This window comes from Aspergillus candidus (assembly GCF_002847045.1).
Source record: "Aspergillus candidus strain CBS 102.13 unplaced genomic scaffold BDW47scaffold_2, whole genome shotgun sequence".
NCBI classification, from domain to species: domain Eukaryota; kingdom Fungi; phylum Ascomycota; class Eurotiomycetes; order Eurotiales; family Aspergillaceae; genus Aspergillus; species Aspergillus candidus.
The window spans coordinates 646,819-662,647 of record NW_020194007.1 but is presented as its reverse complement, the minus strand read 5'-3'; the positions used below and the strand labels follow the sequence as shown (position 1 = coordinate 662,647).

The 15,829-nt window shown below is 53.8% G+C and overlaps 5 protein-coding genes across 5 annotated transcripts; 3 read left to right on the top strand and 2 right to left on the bottom strand.

Moving 5' to 3' along the window:
- Positions 1-283: 283 nt before the first annotated feature.
- Positions 284-3,390, top strand: BDW47DRAFT_98188 (putative C6 transcription factor). Its single transcript, XM_024820585.1, has 5 exons — positions 284-1,412; positions 1,468-1,727; positions 1,779-1,913; positions 1,961-2,051; positions 2,110-3,390. Exons 1-5 carry the CDS (start codon positions 532-534, stop codon positions 3,143-3,145), a joined length of 2,403 nt encoding a protein of 800 aa, XP_024676287.1. The 5' UTR covers positions 284-531; the 3' UTR covers positions 3,146-3,390.
- A 919-nt stretch (positions 3,391-4,309) lies between these two features.
- On the top strand, positions 4,310-5,325 carry xanA (isonitrile hydratase-like protein xanA). Its single transcript, XM_024818606.1, has one exon. The coding sequence runs from the start codon at positions 4,560-4,562 to the stop codon at positions 5,277-5,279; it is 720 nt and encodes a 239-aa protein (XP_024676286.1). The 5' UTR covers positions 4,310-4,559; the 3' UTR covers positions 5,280-5,325.
- Positions 5,326-6,357: 1,032 nt separating this feature from the next.
- Positions 6,358-8,952, top strand: xanB (isocyanide synthase xanB; the record flags this gene model as incomplete). Its single annotated transcript, XM_024817321.1, has 2 exons — positions 6,358-7,377; positions 7,430-8,952. Exons 1-2 carry the CDS (start codon positions 6,888-6,890, stop codon positions 8,950-8,952), a joined length of 2,013 nt encoding a protein of 670 aa, XP_024676285.1. The 5' UTR covers positions 6,358-6,887.
- A 694-nt stretch (positions 8,953-9,646) lies between these two features.
- Positions 9,647-11,457, bottom strand: BDW47DRAFT_26449 (putative cytochrome P450). The gene is made up of 2 exons (XM_024818605.1): positions 11,257-11,457; positions 9,647-11,170 (listed from the first exon to the last, which is right to left on the bottom strand). The coding sequence occupies exons 1-2, from the start codon at positions 11,372-11,374 to the stop codon at positions 9,882-9,884; spliced, it is 1,407 nt and encodes a 468-aa protein (XP_024676284.1). The 5' UTR covers positions 11,375-11,457; the 3' UTR covers positions 9,647-9,881.
- Positions 11,458-12,584: 1,127 nt separating this feature from the next.
- Positions 12,585-14,703, bottom strand: BDW47DRAFT_98179 (uncharacterized protein). Its single transcript, XM_024820584.1, has 2 exons — positions 13,475-14,703; positions 12,585-13,371 (listed from the first exon to the last, which is right to left on the bottom strand). Exons 1-2 carry the CDS (start codon positions 14,448-14,450, stop codon positions 12,956-12,958), a joined length of 1,392 nt encoding a protein of 463 aa, XP_024676283.1. The 5' UTR covers positions 14,451-14,703; the 3' UTR covers positions 12,585-12,955.
- Positions 14,704-15,829: the final 1,126 nt, after the last annotated feature.

Here is a 15,829-nt window from a genome sequence, read left to right as displayed (position 1 = left end):
AACTTAAGACTCGTCAGTCGATATACAATATCGACTCTAGCGAGATAGACACACAATCCAAGGCACCATCACCTCGTTAGTCTGGAGAACTCCATCCGTTTGCTCGCCACAGCCGTTCGACGTCACTGAAAATTAGGGCATGGGGATTCCCCGCCCCGTCACGTGCAGACCCTGGCTGAGTCAGCATTCCGGGCATCCTGGTCACGTGCCACTGTCTTGCTCTCCCCGTCTTTCGCCTCCTCCATCCCGCATTGATTCCTCCATTGGAAAGCTTCGGTGACCCGTTCCCCCCCGTTCGAATCTCTACTAAACGACTGCTCTCGACTCGATCCAGCAATGTACATTCGGTTACCCTCAGCGTGACGCTAGCCGCCCATCCGATCCTCTTTCTGTGCCCGTTCTTCTCCGTCTGCGACGACACCGGTTGGCAGAACGACCCGCGATCGCCCGGACAGGTTTCCGACAGGCTCCCCGACAGAGCCGAATAGACCACCAGGCACTGATTCCTCTGACGACGCTAACTGTACCACAATGACTTCGCCATATCAGTCGTCCATGTCGTTCCCGTCGCCTCTACCCGGCTCCGACATGGCGACTGCCTCTCGGTCCGTCACCGACCTCCCCCGCTCCCAAGTCGATGCGATCATTCGCACCAAGCGGAAAGCGCGAGAGCCCAAAGCCTGCTACCCGTGTCATGCCCGGAAGGTCAAGTGCGATCGGAACCTCCCTTGCGACGGGTGCGTGAAGCGAGACCACGCCGATCTGTGCTCGTACGAACGACCCTCGAAAAAACGCGTCATGGCGGGGCCTCTCGCGCAGCCCTACCGCGATAGTCCAGTCGGAGGCTCGCAGGCCAGTGTACCAGAAAGTGTCGGCCTCCCGGGCCCCGCGGATGCCAATATGCGCTTGAAGCAGGAGCCCGGATTAACGGAGGCCGGCTTGCGCCGGCCGAGCGGACCGGCCCCTGGAGCTCGCGTGTCGATTGCGCGCGAGGAGTGGGACAACATTCGCAGTCGACTTAGGGATATGGAGCAGACTATCTCGAATATGCGGACCGGACTGGAGAGGGCGGAAGAAGGGCCGGCGTTGACGGAAACGGGAAGCGTCCAGAGCGCGGAGGCTAGCAACCGGTCTAAACCTCCGTCTCCTGAGCGCGAGGGCATCCACGCGCCAAACACCTTGGGCGAGGGCACCGTCCATCTGGGGTCGAGATCTGTGTTGGCATATATACTCAACAATAAGTCTGGGTCGGACCAGTTGCAAGCCCTCTTGGAGGGAGGGATCTTACCCAAGCTGGGTCTTGACAACGAGTCCGCGACGTATCCGTTCGTTGATCTGTGGTCCTCGGATATGTCGACCTTTGATGTGAGCGCCGTTTGTGGCGCACTTCCCAGCGATCGACAGTGTAAAGAGTGAGTTTCTTTTTCTTCCCTCCCTTCGCGCATGATATTGATAGACGGTTGGCAGATTCTTCATCTACTATCGTGATATTGCGGGCGCTATCTACCCCGTGCTTGGAGATATCCCGCAGTTCGAAATGTATCTCGATCTTGTTCTACAAAACCGAGCGGCGATGGGCGGAGCGTACCAAGTAGATGCGAATCAGACGCAGAAGCCGTTCGGCGTCAGCATTGCCTTTTTGGGTTTGCTGTTTGCTGTGTTGGCGTCCGGCTGCCAATCTTCTGACATCCCTGGTAAAGAACGAGAGTTGACCTCTCAGGTTTACGGTACGCTTTGTCTCCGAATGCTCGGCTGTGTCACTGTGCTGATCTGTTTAGTTTGTTGCTCCTACCAATGTTTGCGGATGACCAATTTCATGTCGCAGCCGACAATCGAGGCCATTGAGACTCTCCTGGTCATTGGCAATGTTCTGTCTTATAATATGAACCCGGGAATTTCCTACGTGCTTCTCGGTTAGTCCTGTTCCTCGCTCGTTGTATTTCACCGCTGACCAGACTAGGCATGACTCTCCGAATGGGGCTGGCTCTTGGATTGCATGTTGAATCAAGTCACTTCTCACCGGCAGAGAGATACCGGAGACGACATGTTTGGTAAGTCAATTGTTCACCCCACCCTTTTATCCCTAGCTGGTGGTCTAATAGTGGGCAGGTGGTCGATGGCGTGGCAAGATAGTCACTTCTCTCTATCCTACGATCGGCCCTCGACGACAGCCGTGAGCCAACCTGATATCGCATACCGCGACGACTCCGTTCCAAACGATCGACCATACTTCGAATCTCTCTGCCGGGTCATCTCACTGGCGTTGGAGGTCGTCCGTGGCCGAATGCTCAGCCCTCATAACCAAATGAGTTCCAAATCCATCCAATCGTACAAAGAGAGAATCCAGCAGGTCATCGCCGAGGCCCAACCGTACCTGCGGGACCGCGAGTACTGCATGACGCCCACACAACACCTAGAGCGGCTCGTCCTGAAATTGCACTCATCCTACTTCTCCTCCGAGCTGTGTCGGCCAGCTCTCAAATACGCCGCCCACCCCAAAGACCCAGCCATCGCCAGCATGCGCGCAGACTGCGTAAGCAGCCTCATGACAACAGTGGAAGCCTACATCGAAATGCACTCAGTCAGCTCGCACGCCTCCCGCTCATGGATCACCCTCCAGCGAGCCATCAGCTCCATCTTCCTCCTAGCCGTCACAGAGGAGTCCAAGACCGACCCTCGGTTCTGGTCCCTCCTCCAGCAACTAAAGCTAATCATCTCCGAGCGCGCCAACTCCGAAGGCTTCCCCGCCGGCGAACCCGCCGCCCCATCCGCAACCAGCCCCGCAGCCCTCAGTTCCGCCTCCCCCGCATCAGCAGCCGTCGCAATCGACACTCAAACACAGTGGGCCAAGCCCCTCACAAAGACTCTCAGCGCACTGGAGAAACTCGAAGCCGCATTCGCATCGCACGGCATGGCCCCGTCGACGGGCTCCGGGCCCGCCGGGTCTCCGGCCTACATGCACCCAGTGGCAGCCCCCGGCAGCGCCACAATGGGCCCCTTCGCGGCGCCCGTCTCTGCCAGCTTGACGCCCAACATGGGATCGCTCCCGCCGCCGACTCCGGAAAGCTCTACCAGCAGCGAGTGGACGTTCCCGAATATCCTCGACCGGGCGTCGGAGTACATCCACCCGCCATTGTGGAGTTGATTCGGTCCACTTGTGATGGTTGATTTTCTTTTGTTTTAGCACTGGTTGCATTTTTTCCCGGTTTTGCATGATTGTACGATGGGTGTTTAGTTGATTGGTTGGTTGGATGGATGGATGGGCTGGCGAGGAAAAATACACGGGTTGGTTCTTTGATTGATTGGCTTTTTGGAGATATCTTTGTTGTATACATTAGGATATTATCGTGAGGTATTTGGCGTTATTGGGCGCCATATGCTTAATTTAACCCGTTGTTCGCTTGTTCATCTATGGTTGGCCTACGTCTGTAGGTTGGTAGAGGATTTTATGTAAGTCAATAATCTGCCCGATTTATACATTTCTCCCGATGTTCTTTGAAGGATGGGCATATGCAGTAAGTACGAATGTATTTCTCTTTTCTACTAATTCGGACATATTGAATTGTTTGATTTATTCATTGGAGCACCGGTGTTCTCTATGCATGTTAGGTGTATCAGGTTCTCTAGATACGGATATACAAGCGCAACCACCGCAGATTCAACAACAAAGTACTGGGTAGGGACTAATGTATCAGAAGTAGGGCATCCAATACATCATCATAATTAAGATAAATTAATAGATATATGTATAATTTACACAAACACCCAAGTACGTACATGAAGAGTGGCGGTGGAAGTGCAAGTAGGCTAGCTGAAGTGGAGACGAGAGATCTGCAGATCGCTCACGCTAGTGCTTGCTACGATGCATAGAGGATATGACGGCATCTGAAGATACTATAAATATACCCCGTAGATGTGTTTTTTGGGTGGACTAGGAGGCCGCTTATTATGATCTAGTAGATGGAAATTGTAGAGATTTTTCATTATGGGGTAGAAGTGATGAATATGATGTATACCATTGGATTTAGTCTGCCTTCCTCTTTTTCTTCTTGACTCTTTGCTGTATGGCATAATATTCTTGTGTCTTGCAAATTCTGGACGACTGTACATATCCTGCAGACCCAACATACATGCATCCCATCCACATCCAGCCCAAGGTCTGATGATTACGGTCCTCCCTCCATTAGACATGCAAAGAAATCAAGCCGGACACGCCGAGATCAAACTGAGTAATCATTATATCTATTTCTGGGGCTGAGACATCTACATGTGGCGAGTTGATGTTTTCCCCCTGGGCGTCAAGAGGAGTCAGCAGAGTCAGCATGGTGGACACGGGTTTGAGAACTCTCACTTCAGCTGAGGTGGGCTCTGTAGCCAGGTAGAAATCTACCGATGTATGAAAGGGGAGAAGGGATGGAATGTAGTGCATCCTCCGATGGTGGTTTGCACTTTGTTACCGGTATTTGAACCCAAACACATAACGCAGTGTCTACCGCACGACGACGACGACGAGCATCACCACCACCAAAGATCGATATCCAGCACTAATTTCCTACACAATGTCTCCCCCCCAGAAATACTACAAAGTCGCCGTCCTAATCTTCAACGGCGTCGACCTCCTCGACTTCACCGGCCCCCTCGAGATCCTCTCCCACGTCTCCCACAACCACAACCCCGACGACCCAGACCTCGCCTTCACCATCGACATCATCGCCCGCGACTCCATCGTGCGCGCCAAAAACGCCCTCTCCATCAACGCCGACCTCGTCATCGCAGACCCCACCACCTCGCGCAAACTCCCCGAGTACGACATCCTGGTTTGCCCCGGCGCCCCGCCGTCCGTCATAGACGGTCTGCTCGCTCCTTCCCACGACCATCGCGAAACTCCCGAAGTGGACCTCATTCGCAGGTTCGCTGCCCTACCCCGTAAGGAGGAGGGTGTCCCTCGCGTGGTCTTCTCCGTCTGCACGGGGGCCTTTCTGGTTGCCAAGGCGGGGCTGCTCACCGATGGTGTGGTGGCCACTACCCACCACCGCGCGGTGGAGTCCCTGGGCCGGCTCTGCGCAGAGGTAAACAACCCCGCTGCCGCGCCGCCTACTATTATCCACCGCCGCTATGTCGACCAGGAGGTTAGCTCGCTGGGCGTTCGTCTGCTGACGGCCGGGGGAATCAGCAGTGGGCTGGATGCCTCGCTTCATCTGGTCTCTCGGTTGATCTCTCCCGATATGGCCCAGTTCGTCGCGCGCGTGATGGAGTATGATGTGAAGTTAAGCGAGTGACGAGGCCACGCGGATGGGCGTTCATCCACCGTAGAGCTAGTTCAATACATTTGATTTGTTGAGCCAAAGATTTTGACTTCCGTCATCCCCGTTAGTACCGTTCGGCGTAGGTGCCTGTGTAGAAGCGGGAATAGGACAAAAGTTCAAAAGGCGAATATTCTATTGGGTGGGCGTTCTTCGGGATAGAGCAACACAAAAGCATGTTGTCTGTGGTGTCAACATTGGTGTCACCAACCCCGTACGAGGGCTTTGGAAGCAAAAACCTAAAAGAAAAACAAGAAATGAAAAAATGAAAAAGAGAAACGAGAACGCCACAGGGGTTCATGACGAATTGCCCCTTGGGTGCCGAAAAGCTGTCATCAACAGTCACAATGGCCCATCTTATGTACGCCTATATACCGGACGTCCGGGGAGGGAATCCCTGCAGGGACAAACCACGAGTCTCCTGGGGTTGACGCTGCTGTTTCCATAGTCTAAACCAAGTACTAGTGACACTCGCCCTCGACGCCAGCCACTGGGTCCGTTTGTCATAGACAGATTCATATATGCGGATCTGGGTCTAGCTTTAGTGTTAGGTGTAGTCAGGGATCAGGCGTTCGAGCCACGCGTTGACACGGACAAGCTGATATGCCCAAACCAGAGCCATCTAGCCAGCAGCCAGCATCCAGCCAGCCGTACAGACAGCTTTCCAAACCCTCGTCCCTGAGACATCTAAAAATGGCCATTGTGGCGATGGTACCTACCTAAGGATAGGCAGGAGCAGTTCGACGGACGTCCCAGCTAGCCAATAAATGCCTCCGGAGCGCATGCAGCTCTAGTCATCACCTCCGACATTTTCGTCAGGGCATCTCCGGAAGACATGACTACAGCGCGAACTTCAGCAGCGGACGACAAACTGGTTGGTTCGTCGATTCGGGTTCTGAGTTTTCCAAGGCTCATGCCTTACTCAGTTCAACAGGGGACTGAAGACCTGGTGTCGGGCAAGCTGAACGGACCGAATACTCAATTCAGCGCGAGTTGTGCTCGTGGACAGGCGGCTGTTCGTCGTGGTGTGCTCAGGCTGAGATGACTTTTGGCTCTCTTCGTATTCTGCTGACAGGAGCGTTAACCATAATCCCCGATGGCACACTCTGATCCTTTTTTTATTGATTTTGGTCTGGTGGAGGGAAAAGAAACCTTGGGAACTGGGCTATATAAGGAGGGAAAATCCATGCTGTTGTTCAAGGGGATGGAGACACAGACCCTGAATTCCAACACACATCCAGTTTTCAACTGCACTACTGAGCACGTTCGAGCAAGTTTCAGTTGGCTCTTGATTGATTTCCCATACGTGAAACAAGAAACAGACGCCATGATTGCTGTCCTACCTAGTACTGATTGCCTTGAGGAGTCCCAGGTCGAGGCACACGAGTCGTACAGCGCCAAGTCGGCACTCAAGGTGTCCGCTGTTGTCGATTCTTCCGAGGTGGGCTCCGCGCCGGATGCAGATACCGTCTCGCTCGCAGTGGATGGACCGCGTCGTTGGACAGGTGAGGAAGCTCGCTGACTGATCGTATTGGAGATATTGATGTTGACTCATGTTTAGAGCCAGATCGAGAGGAGACAGAAATGACTGCAATGCTCGAGACACCCCGTGAAGTGAACGGGGATGTCAACGGGGCTGGACCACATATCCTGGAAGAGGAAGACACGGCCCAGTCCCAAGGGCCGGCATCCGACGTAGACATCCTGACCCCCGAGCCGTCCGTCAACGGAGATGAGCCGGAGATTTTCAAAGAGAAGCAGACAGCTATTGCAATCCTAAAGGTCATCGAGAGCTACGGGGTGAACTATGAGAAGACAGGCGAATCTTGGAAGGGTCTTTCATCTTTCATCCCTACTGTTCTCGAACAAGTCAAGAAAGGCGAGCCGGTCCGCATGGTCCTCCCCGCCTTTCCTTTCAAATCCCCCAACGCGCGAGACAAGGTCCTCGGTGTGCTCCCGGATATGGGCGAGGAGCTGGCCCTGCACCACCTCAACGGACTGTGCCAGAATATCGCCCAAGTATACGAACCCGGCGCAGACGCGTATATCAGCTCGGACGGTTTGGTATACAACGGTAAGTAAGACACCTTCCACATACGTGATTTGACTTGACCAAACCATCGCAGACATCCTGGGTGTAACCGACGAGACGGTGTGGGACTACGGCGAGACCCTGCGGAAGATGGCCGTCGAGCAGGAACTGCACCACGTCAAGTTCATCCGGCTGTTCGAGCTCCTCGAACACCCCTGGATCAAGACAAGCAGCCCCGAAGAAGCCAAGGTGCACTACCTGGCGCACGCCAACTGTCTGCGCCGGGAGCTCGTGTACCGATTCGGTGACCCGACCTTCGATGCCGCCGAGGCCATCCGCAATGACAACGACACCTGCCTGACGTACCGCGGGTACATCAAGTTCCTGACCAAGGACCTGGCGCACCAGGAAGACAAGCAGTTTACGACGAAGAAGGCCCGCCAGGCACGCATCGCTGATATCGCGCGCAGTATGATCGTCCGCGGTAAGGCGTTCGCCGCTGCGATCAAGGCCAACCGCGGCGACTACGTGCGCCTCTCGATCCATGAGTCCAATGGCGAGCGTAAGCTCTCCATCTCTCTGGTTCCCCAGATCCGCGGTGCCCTCGGGTACACGCCCTGGCACTCGTCCATCGCTGTCAACGCCGACGGCACGTTCCGCACGGTGCATGCCGAAGACGTGCGCGAGACGCACGACCTGATCTACAAGAACGGCCGCCCGTATTACTTCCGTGAGCGATCGGACCTCTTCGACTTGCGTGCCGACGGGCTCACCGTCAAATTCGAGCACCTCTACCCCTGCGGGCTGATCATCCGCCCCGTCGACATCGACGACAGCCGTGCCCCGCCCTCCATCCGGACCATCCCCATGCGCAAAGTCCGACAGTTGTCCAACACCTTCTCACCGGTCGTACTCCGCGGCTTTTCCGACTCCCTCAACGAGGAAGAGTACCTGGCAACCGCCTCCGAGCTAGGCACCATCCTCCCCTGGAGCTTCGGAGTGATCCAGAAAGTGCGGGACGCGGGGCGGACCGACAAGCTAGGCAACAACGTCACTTCAAACGAAGCCATGCCCATGCACTTCGACGGCATGTTCAAGTTCGAAGACCAGACTGACCCTGCTACGGGCGAGACCGTCCGCGTCCAGAGGCCCCCAGGGTATCAGTACTTCACCTGTCCAGCGACCGCCCCGAAAGGCAGCGGGTACACGCTGTTTGCCAGCTCGCGCCTCCTATTCCGCTATCTGCCACTCCCGTGGACTGCAGAGCGTCTCCAGCCTGTTACGTGGGCTATGGACAATGACGGCTTCTGGGATGCCAAGCTCAAGAGCCTACCACTTGTCGTGACGCACAAGGTCACGGGCTTGCCCTGCGTGCGCTGGCACCAGCCATGGGACAAGACGAAGACCAAATTCTCGACCTGTGCGGTGCATGTCGAGAACGAGGACCAGGCGCTGGTGGACGTCATTGATCGCATGACTTATGACTATCGGGTCTGTTTGCGGTTTGAGTGGGAGAGGGGCGACATGCTAGTCAGCGACAATACGAGCATGCTGCACACGCGGACGGGGTATAAGAGTCGCTGTGATCGGGAGTTGTGGAGGATTCATTTTGATTAGTATAGTCTTGTATTTTCCTTGTCGAAGTGTGGTTGCGTCTTTTGCCAAGTCTTCTTTGCTGTCTCATTCAAAGTACATTCTGCGTGTCATTGTTTTGATCGATGTTTGTCCAGCTTCAGAATGGGTTCTCTTTCCATTACTTCCTTTCCTTTCATTTCCTTCTGTTCTGCTTCTCAGTGCAATCGACCTCATTCTGCAATTTCTTGTGTTATAGATGGCCAGCTGTCCAAACAACTCACCTATATAGCCACATTATTCTCTCACAGGCTGTTGGATATTATAACAGCCCGGCTAAGGGCAATTGTAGATCATGACCGAGTATCAACATCTCAATGCGCAAGCAGATAGCAAATACCATGGCTGGTGAGCTTCAAGGATAATTCTCAAGGTATTGAGCTGTTGTCTGCGGAAGACAAAGACCGCTGACCGAGTCAGGTCAATTGTAGGTGATTTAAGCCCCACGTGACCGGGGTCAATGGTGCCCTATCACGTGTTTTACCACGGCGTAGTATAGACATGGACTGGAGACTGGTAGCTTAATTTTGTTTTTTATGGTACGGGATAATTGGTAGCATTTGGAAAATAGACTGGGTAAGTTGTCTGTGTATGAATGTGGCACATGTACAGGTGGGGGGGGGGAGTAGCTTTTACATAGAACGGTGCAAAAACAATCTAGAGAATCAAAATCCATGGCAGAGTCTCCAGCTGTAATTGCGGGGTCGATTGAATAGAATAAATCGCGTTACACATCTCCATTATATATTTGCTGATTATTGCCTCCATGCCATACAGTATATCAACCTGTCATTCCCCCCAATTGGTATCAAATATAACCATCGAATTTCTCCTTGAATCTGTCATACAGCCACAGGGTAGAGCCTGATCAGTCTAGAACAGCTACCACACTCCTCGCAAAGTCCAATCCATCACTACTGCCTCACCCTCGGCCCCGTAATCCCAAAGAAACCAACAGGCTTGACAGTAAACGCCCCACTATAATTCACGCCCTCATTATGCATAACATACGACGGGTCCGCCTGCTGAAAGTCCACGTCCTTGAGAATAGCAGCGAGCGTAAAAAACGACCACTCCCACGCATAGCGAGACCCAAAGCACCTCCGCTGGCCATTTCCAAAGCCCTTCTTGACCCCCGCAGGGAGCGCATCGAACTTCTCGCCGACCATGCGCTCAGGCTTGAACGCGTCCGGGTCGTCGAAGACAGCCGGGTCGCGGTTCACGGCTGCCAGAATGGCGATGAGGGGCTGGTTGCGCGGGACTTGGTACTCGCCGCCGGCGAGCATGACGGGCGCGTCGTTCCCCTCTTCGGGGATGGGCTCGATGTTGAATCCCGGCGCGACGCCAGATAGGCGGAAAGCTTCGCGGAGGATGGCCTCGACGTAGGGGAGGTTGGTGAGGTGGGTGTGTTCGAGGTCAGCTGTGGGGCCGACGACGGTGTCGAGCTCGTCTTGGGCCTTGCGGATCTCGTCTGGGTTCTTCATGAGGTAGTAGAGGGCGAAGGCGACGAGGTTGGGGGCTGTGGCGCTGCCGATGTAGACGTTGATGATCTCGTCGAGAACCTGGCTTTCGGTGAGGGAGCGGCCTGTTTCGGGGTCTGTGCCGTGCATGAGGGCGTGCAGCATGTCCTTTTTGTCGGAGGGGTTGTCGCGGCGGTGTTGGACGAGGGAGGCGCCGAAGTCGCGCATGGTTTTGATGTCGCGTTTCCATTTGCGCTCGTGCAGGAGCCAGGTGAGGAGGCGGGGGCGGGTTGGGCGCTTGAGTGATTCGCCAGTTGAATCGGCCATGGCTGCGACGAGGGCTGGTTCTGGCCCTTCCATGCAGTGGACGCGTTTGTCGAAGAAGCAGAGCGTGTTGGCTTCGTGGTTGAGTCGGTCGAGGTCGTTGGTGATGTGGACGCGTTGGCGCGGGCCTGCTGTCCATTTTTTGATCAGGTCGGCGGATGTTTCGCGGATGCCGCTGTATAGGAGGGCGGTTGCTTCGGGGGTTGCCAGTGGTGCCATGATGCGGTGGGCGATCCCCCACATCTCCATTTCGTCATGTTTTGCCGTGAAGAGGCTGTCGTGCACTGCGGCGCGGATCTCGATGATGGGGCCTGCGACGCATTTGCGGAATCGCTTCTCGTCGCAGATTTCTTCTAGAAGGGCGGCGCCTGTGACGAAGACGATGTCGTGTCCGAGGATGCTGATTTTGAAGATGGGACCTGGCCAGTTAGTTGAGTTGATCTAGATACTCCGTGAAGAGCAATTGCAGTCTGCTTGCAACTGTATCATGCCTGGGGGTACACACGGAAATCCTTATTAGTCAAAGCCAGCTTATTAAACGAAGCCCAAGGATTATTCCCATCGAGGTTAAACAAATTTCCCAAAATCGGGAGCCCTTTAGGCTTGGGAATGGGGGTAGACATGTTGCACCGTCTCCTTGGGAGTAGTCCAGTAAACAACGGAGAGAAATCAGAATCAGACGGGAACGAGGGAGGATGGCACCGATATTATTAGTATTATAATTAGGATTAGAATTGTTATTGTTATTGTTTGACTCAAACTCCCTACCGGACCACGCCGCGCTTATTACCTATGGAGACCAGCTGCAGCAGCGACACCACTCAAGTCAAGCCCATCCCTCGATGTGATGCAGATCTGAGCTGAAATCTCGCCCGCGCCGATCTTTTCGATAGCGGGAGGGGATTGGCACCCTTAGGGATCCACTGGATGCTTGTGAGTGGTTGATGGGCTGATCGTCGCACAGATCATGGTTCGTCGAGGGAGCAGGCTGGTAGACAGACGGACATGCCTTCGCTTTAGGCCTTGCGTCATGCAGCCAGCCAATCCACCGTGGGGGAATTGTCATTTGGAGGGGCGGGCGAAAAGGAAAAGGGTGGACACTGGAACGAGTCTTTTTTCTTTTGGTTTCTGTTGTGGATGGGCCTGATTTGTTGATGGGTGTCACCTGGTGGACTCCACAATGGCAGACGGACAGCCTGTGGATGGGGGGGAATGAATCATGTCGTGGCGCTTTTTTGTCTGTCTGTCTGCCTTGTTTTGTTTGACAACCCCGTGCAGGATGTCCCCGTTTGAAGGGATAATTGACGGTGTCGAGTCCATCAGGTCATATCTGGACTTCGTGCAAAGCGTCTTCAGAGTACAGTAAGTATTACTGTAGTATAGTATTCAGCAGCCAGAAAGGGGTAAGTACACTGGAAACTTGCCAGCGATCACTGATCAGACACGCTCGTCTCACTCGATCTGAAATCCAATCTCACCCGTGCGATACAGATACCAGACTATCCGCAGACTAGTCGATGAAATGTGGAGAAGGCTGAGAATGACTCCACCGACTATTTGATCATCGAAAGCCCATTTGACTCGACCACGAATCACATGATATCTATTACCTCGCCAGTATTCGCTCTCCGAGACACTAAGGTACTTAGTACCTGCTATAGTACCAGGTAGTACGGAGTATAGGAGGATACGATTCAACAAATTGGATTAGGTCTGGACTACCGAGGGGAGGTCTTGAAAGCCACCACAAATCTCAAACTCCAATAACAATGGTAATCGAGAGAGGTCGCACAAGACATGTACAAGACAGGGGTTATAATGAAGCCCAACTTCAAACAAGAAATCACCGACATGTTTAATCTTTGCAGTCCGCAATCTAAGCGGGATTATGGTTAAATTATGTATGATGGGCCGGTATATGTGCTAATAAAGGGACGGCCACTCTAGTAATCAGAGTCTCTATGCTATACAAACCCCCCCCCCCAAAAAGGCAGGGAAAAACGGCAAGGAAAGAAAACACACGCTCCTGTGGTATCGATGAACCGGTCCAAAGGAAAGGGAGGTTCCCCGGGACCTGGCAAAAACCTGTACAAGGATAGGATCCCGGGGGTCCCGACACCGTCAACTCCGGGATGCAAGCCAATAATCGCAAATCAGTCCGTTAATCCGTCTGTCCGCCATGAGCACTGATCGAGTCAGTTTCGTCACATCGCTTCAAAATCCAACATTGACTGGCTATCCAACAGAATGAAGGATTCGTATCGCAGACCCCGCTCCCGTTGTTGTTGTTCCGACCATACTGTCACACTGCTATTCCACACCTGTTCGTATCCGTCGAAGAGAGATCGCCAGTAGCATGCCTCGGCTGCCTTGGTCAGGTACCGCTCGCGGAATGTCCGCACGCTGTTGTCTGCGATGCGTTGCGCCGCCTTGGTGTCGCGCAGTAGCGGTTCCATCTTCTCCGACAGGTCGTTGAAATCGCGTTCTACTTCGATATAATTTTGATGGGGACCGTCCGGTACGAGAAGGTAGTGGTGGTGCTGGATGTACTGCAGTTTGTGGGCCACGATGACGGAGTTGCACGCTTGGCGGTACTTGAGGGATGCTGAATAGGAGCGACCTGAAAAAGAGAGTTAACAACAACTCCCGACACAAGAGAAGTCGAACGGCAGAGGAATAGGACAACTAAGAAAAGGAGGTGAACGAGAGGGACAAAGGCATACCTTCTACATGGGCAATGAACATATACTGGCAGTGGTCCTCCATGCGCATGATATTCGTGCCGTCTGTCCAGTCGACCTGTTTGACGTCGCCCCACGACTTCCCCCGCGTGGCATCCATCAGGGCACGCCGTAACTTGGGGGCGAAACTCGGTTTGCCCCGCCAGACCAGCTGCTGCTTCTTCTCCGACCAAGGGATATCAGCACGCTTCACACGCTCCACCACCTGGTCGAACGGCCCGATCGAATTCTGGGTGTTATCCCAGGCCCAGAAGCCAAAGTCCGGCATCAGCCAGACGGCCTCTTCGGTCGCGGACCGCGCCAGCACCCAGACGGGGTTGTCCGAACTGGTGACGTCCTCCACCTTGTCTTCGACGGAGAAGACAAACTCAATATCGCGCCGGGCGGCCCGACGAGCATCGGCGACCAGCGCGCGATGGATGGAGCTCAACACTGCCAGGATCTTGCGACGGTGGTCCTCTCCCTTGGAGTGTACGGCGACCACGTGAAGTTCGCCGCGGTGGATGAAGGCTCGGGCCATGCCCAATTCCAGCGGGATGCGGTCCAAGTCCTCCGTCCCCAAATATCCGTGGGCCCGCCAGTAGACACCTGCGCGGGACACATCCTCGAAGAGACCGGGGAAGGCGGTCTGGCACTGGTCGGCATCGAGGCTTTCGTTGTTGGCGTCACGCGTCGACTGGAACTGCCATGGAGGGGGCGCGCCGGGGGGCGGGAGATGCGCGGGGGACTGCTCGGAGCAGGAGAGACAGGTGGAGCATTGGAATGTGGTGGATGTCTGGCAGGCGCAGTGGCCAGCAGGGATCAATTGGGTCAATAACGGATGAACATAGTCGCGGTCCGTGTTCATGCCAAACCAGATGGAGATGATGCCGAAGAGACAGAAGAAGCCGGTGCAGTAGAAAAGGTAGAGCAGGAGATTTTGTCTCAGGCGCCATCGCGAGCAACCGGGGAGAGTCATTGCGGGGGGGAGGACAAGAACAGATCAATCCGGGGAAGGATCGATGGCATCGTAGAGCGGAGCCAGAAAAGGGGGGGGGGAGAGGAGGGAGCGGCGGGCGGCGAAGGGGTGAAGATGTCTGATTCTTAGAGGGGTGTCAAAAGAATGGGAGGAAGGAAGAAGAGGAGGTGGGGAGGGAGAAGAAGAGGAAGAAGATAAAAAGGAGGACGGATTAAGCGGATGGAGAGAAAAGATCGAGAAGGATCGAGGGAAGAGTCCCTTTTTTGGCCCTTTGGCCTTTTGGCCTGATGAAACGCCATCGATTGTCGATTCTTTCCCAGACGGTTGAAAGTCGTGGAGCCGAGGTGGCCGTGTGATTGGACACGGGGCGGCTGACTCAGAGTCGCCTCCACTTGGCCATCTGAAGGTCGTACCTCAGGTGTCCATCTACAGTCTATCTAATTCTCTCTATCACTCGATGGAACATAATATTACAATTATTCCTGAAGATATCTGATCAGATTGTGTCAATCAAAGTGTCTTTTTTCTTTTTTTCCTTCTTTTTTCCGGGGGTTGTTCGACCCCACCTAGCCTTGCCATGGTGGAGGCGATGCCTCGTTCAGGTTGGGGGCCATTTTCTATCCTCAGGCTAACAGGTCATGAGAACCGATCTAATATCCATATATTATTATCCTCATATCAATCACCCTCCAATTAGATAGATAACGATGATATTATCATGCATAGCCTTTCTCACAGCCCTCCACCATACCCCTGACCTCGAGCACACCAATATCCTAACAGGGACGAATCCTGCAAGCCTGATTCCAACCATGACGTCAGACAACCTTGTTCGCTGTATGATTAGAGTCAGATATTCTTGGCACTCGACCTAAACTTATCCAGCCCGAAAGCATTATAGCAGGCATATCCCACAGGACTCAGCGTATAATTATTCATGAACGTGACATCTAGAGCATGATGAAATTAAAATAACACACTCATGGGAATCCCTGCAGCTGTAGATATGATTTCTGAGCTGACCGAATCCAAGATACATGCTATGCTACTAGGCCAGTACATAGTGTGTCTCACCCTATGGACAGCCCGAGTCTACTTATCCTCTCCGGCAACCCCCCTCAAACCTACGATATGAAAGTATGGTCTCGGGACTCGAGCAAGGAAGGTGTATGCCTCGTGGGTGTGTCCGTGCTATTCATGTTTATATAGTGCTAGTCCAACAATAAGCCGAATACAATTGCAACTTATTAGTATGTTGAGTTGATCAAAACTACATGATACATACTTAATAAACTGATAGAACGATGCGATGCATGCTGTGGAGGACGCCGTGTCCAGTGGTATGGTATCTGAGCTATACTCGGTTGCTTTCTATTAAC

Coding starts and splice junctions, on each gene's coding strand:
- BDW47DRAFT_98188 (XM_024820585.1), top strand. CDS start 532: ATGACTTCGCCATATCAGTCGTCCATGTCGTTCCCGTCGCCTCTACCC. Junction 1,728..1,778: donor GTTGACCTCTCAGGTTTACG/GTACGCTTTGTC, acceptor TGATCTGTTTAG/TTTGTTGCTCCTACCAATGT. Junction 1,914..1,960: donor AATTTCCTACGTGCTTCTCG/GTTAGTCCTGTT, acceptor TGACCAGACTAG/GCATGACTCTCCGAATGGGG.
- xanA (XM_024818606.1), top strand. CDS start 4,560: ATGTCTCCCCCCCAGAAATACTACAAAGTCGCCGTCCTAATCTTCAAC.
- BDW47DRAFT_26449 (XM_024818605.1), bottom strand. CDS start 11,374: ATGTCTACCCCCATTCCCAAGCCTAAAGGGCTCCCGATTTTGGGAAAT. Junction 11,171..11,256: donor TTTGACTAATAAGGATTTCC/GTGTGTACCCCC, acceptor CTAACTGGCCAG/GTCCCATCTTCAAAATCAGC.
- BDW47DRAFT_98179 (XM_024820584.1), bottom strand. CDS start 14,450: ATGACTCTCCCCGGTTGCTCGCGATGGCGCCTGAGACAAAATCTCCTG. Junction 13,372..13,474: donor GTTCATTGCCCATGTAGAAG/GTATGCCTTTGT, acceptor TCTCTTTTTCAG/GTCGCTCCTATTCAGCATCC.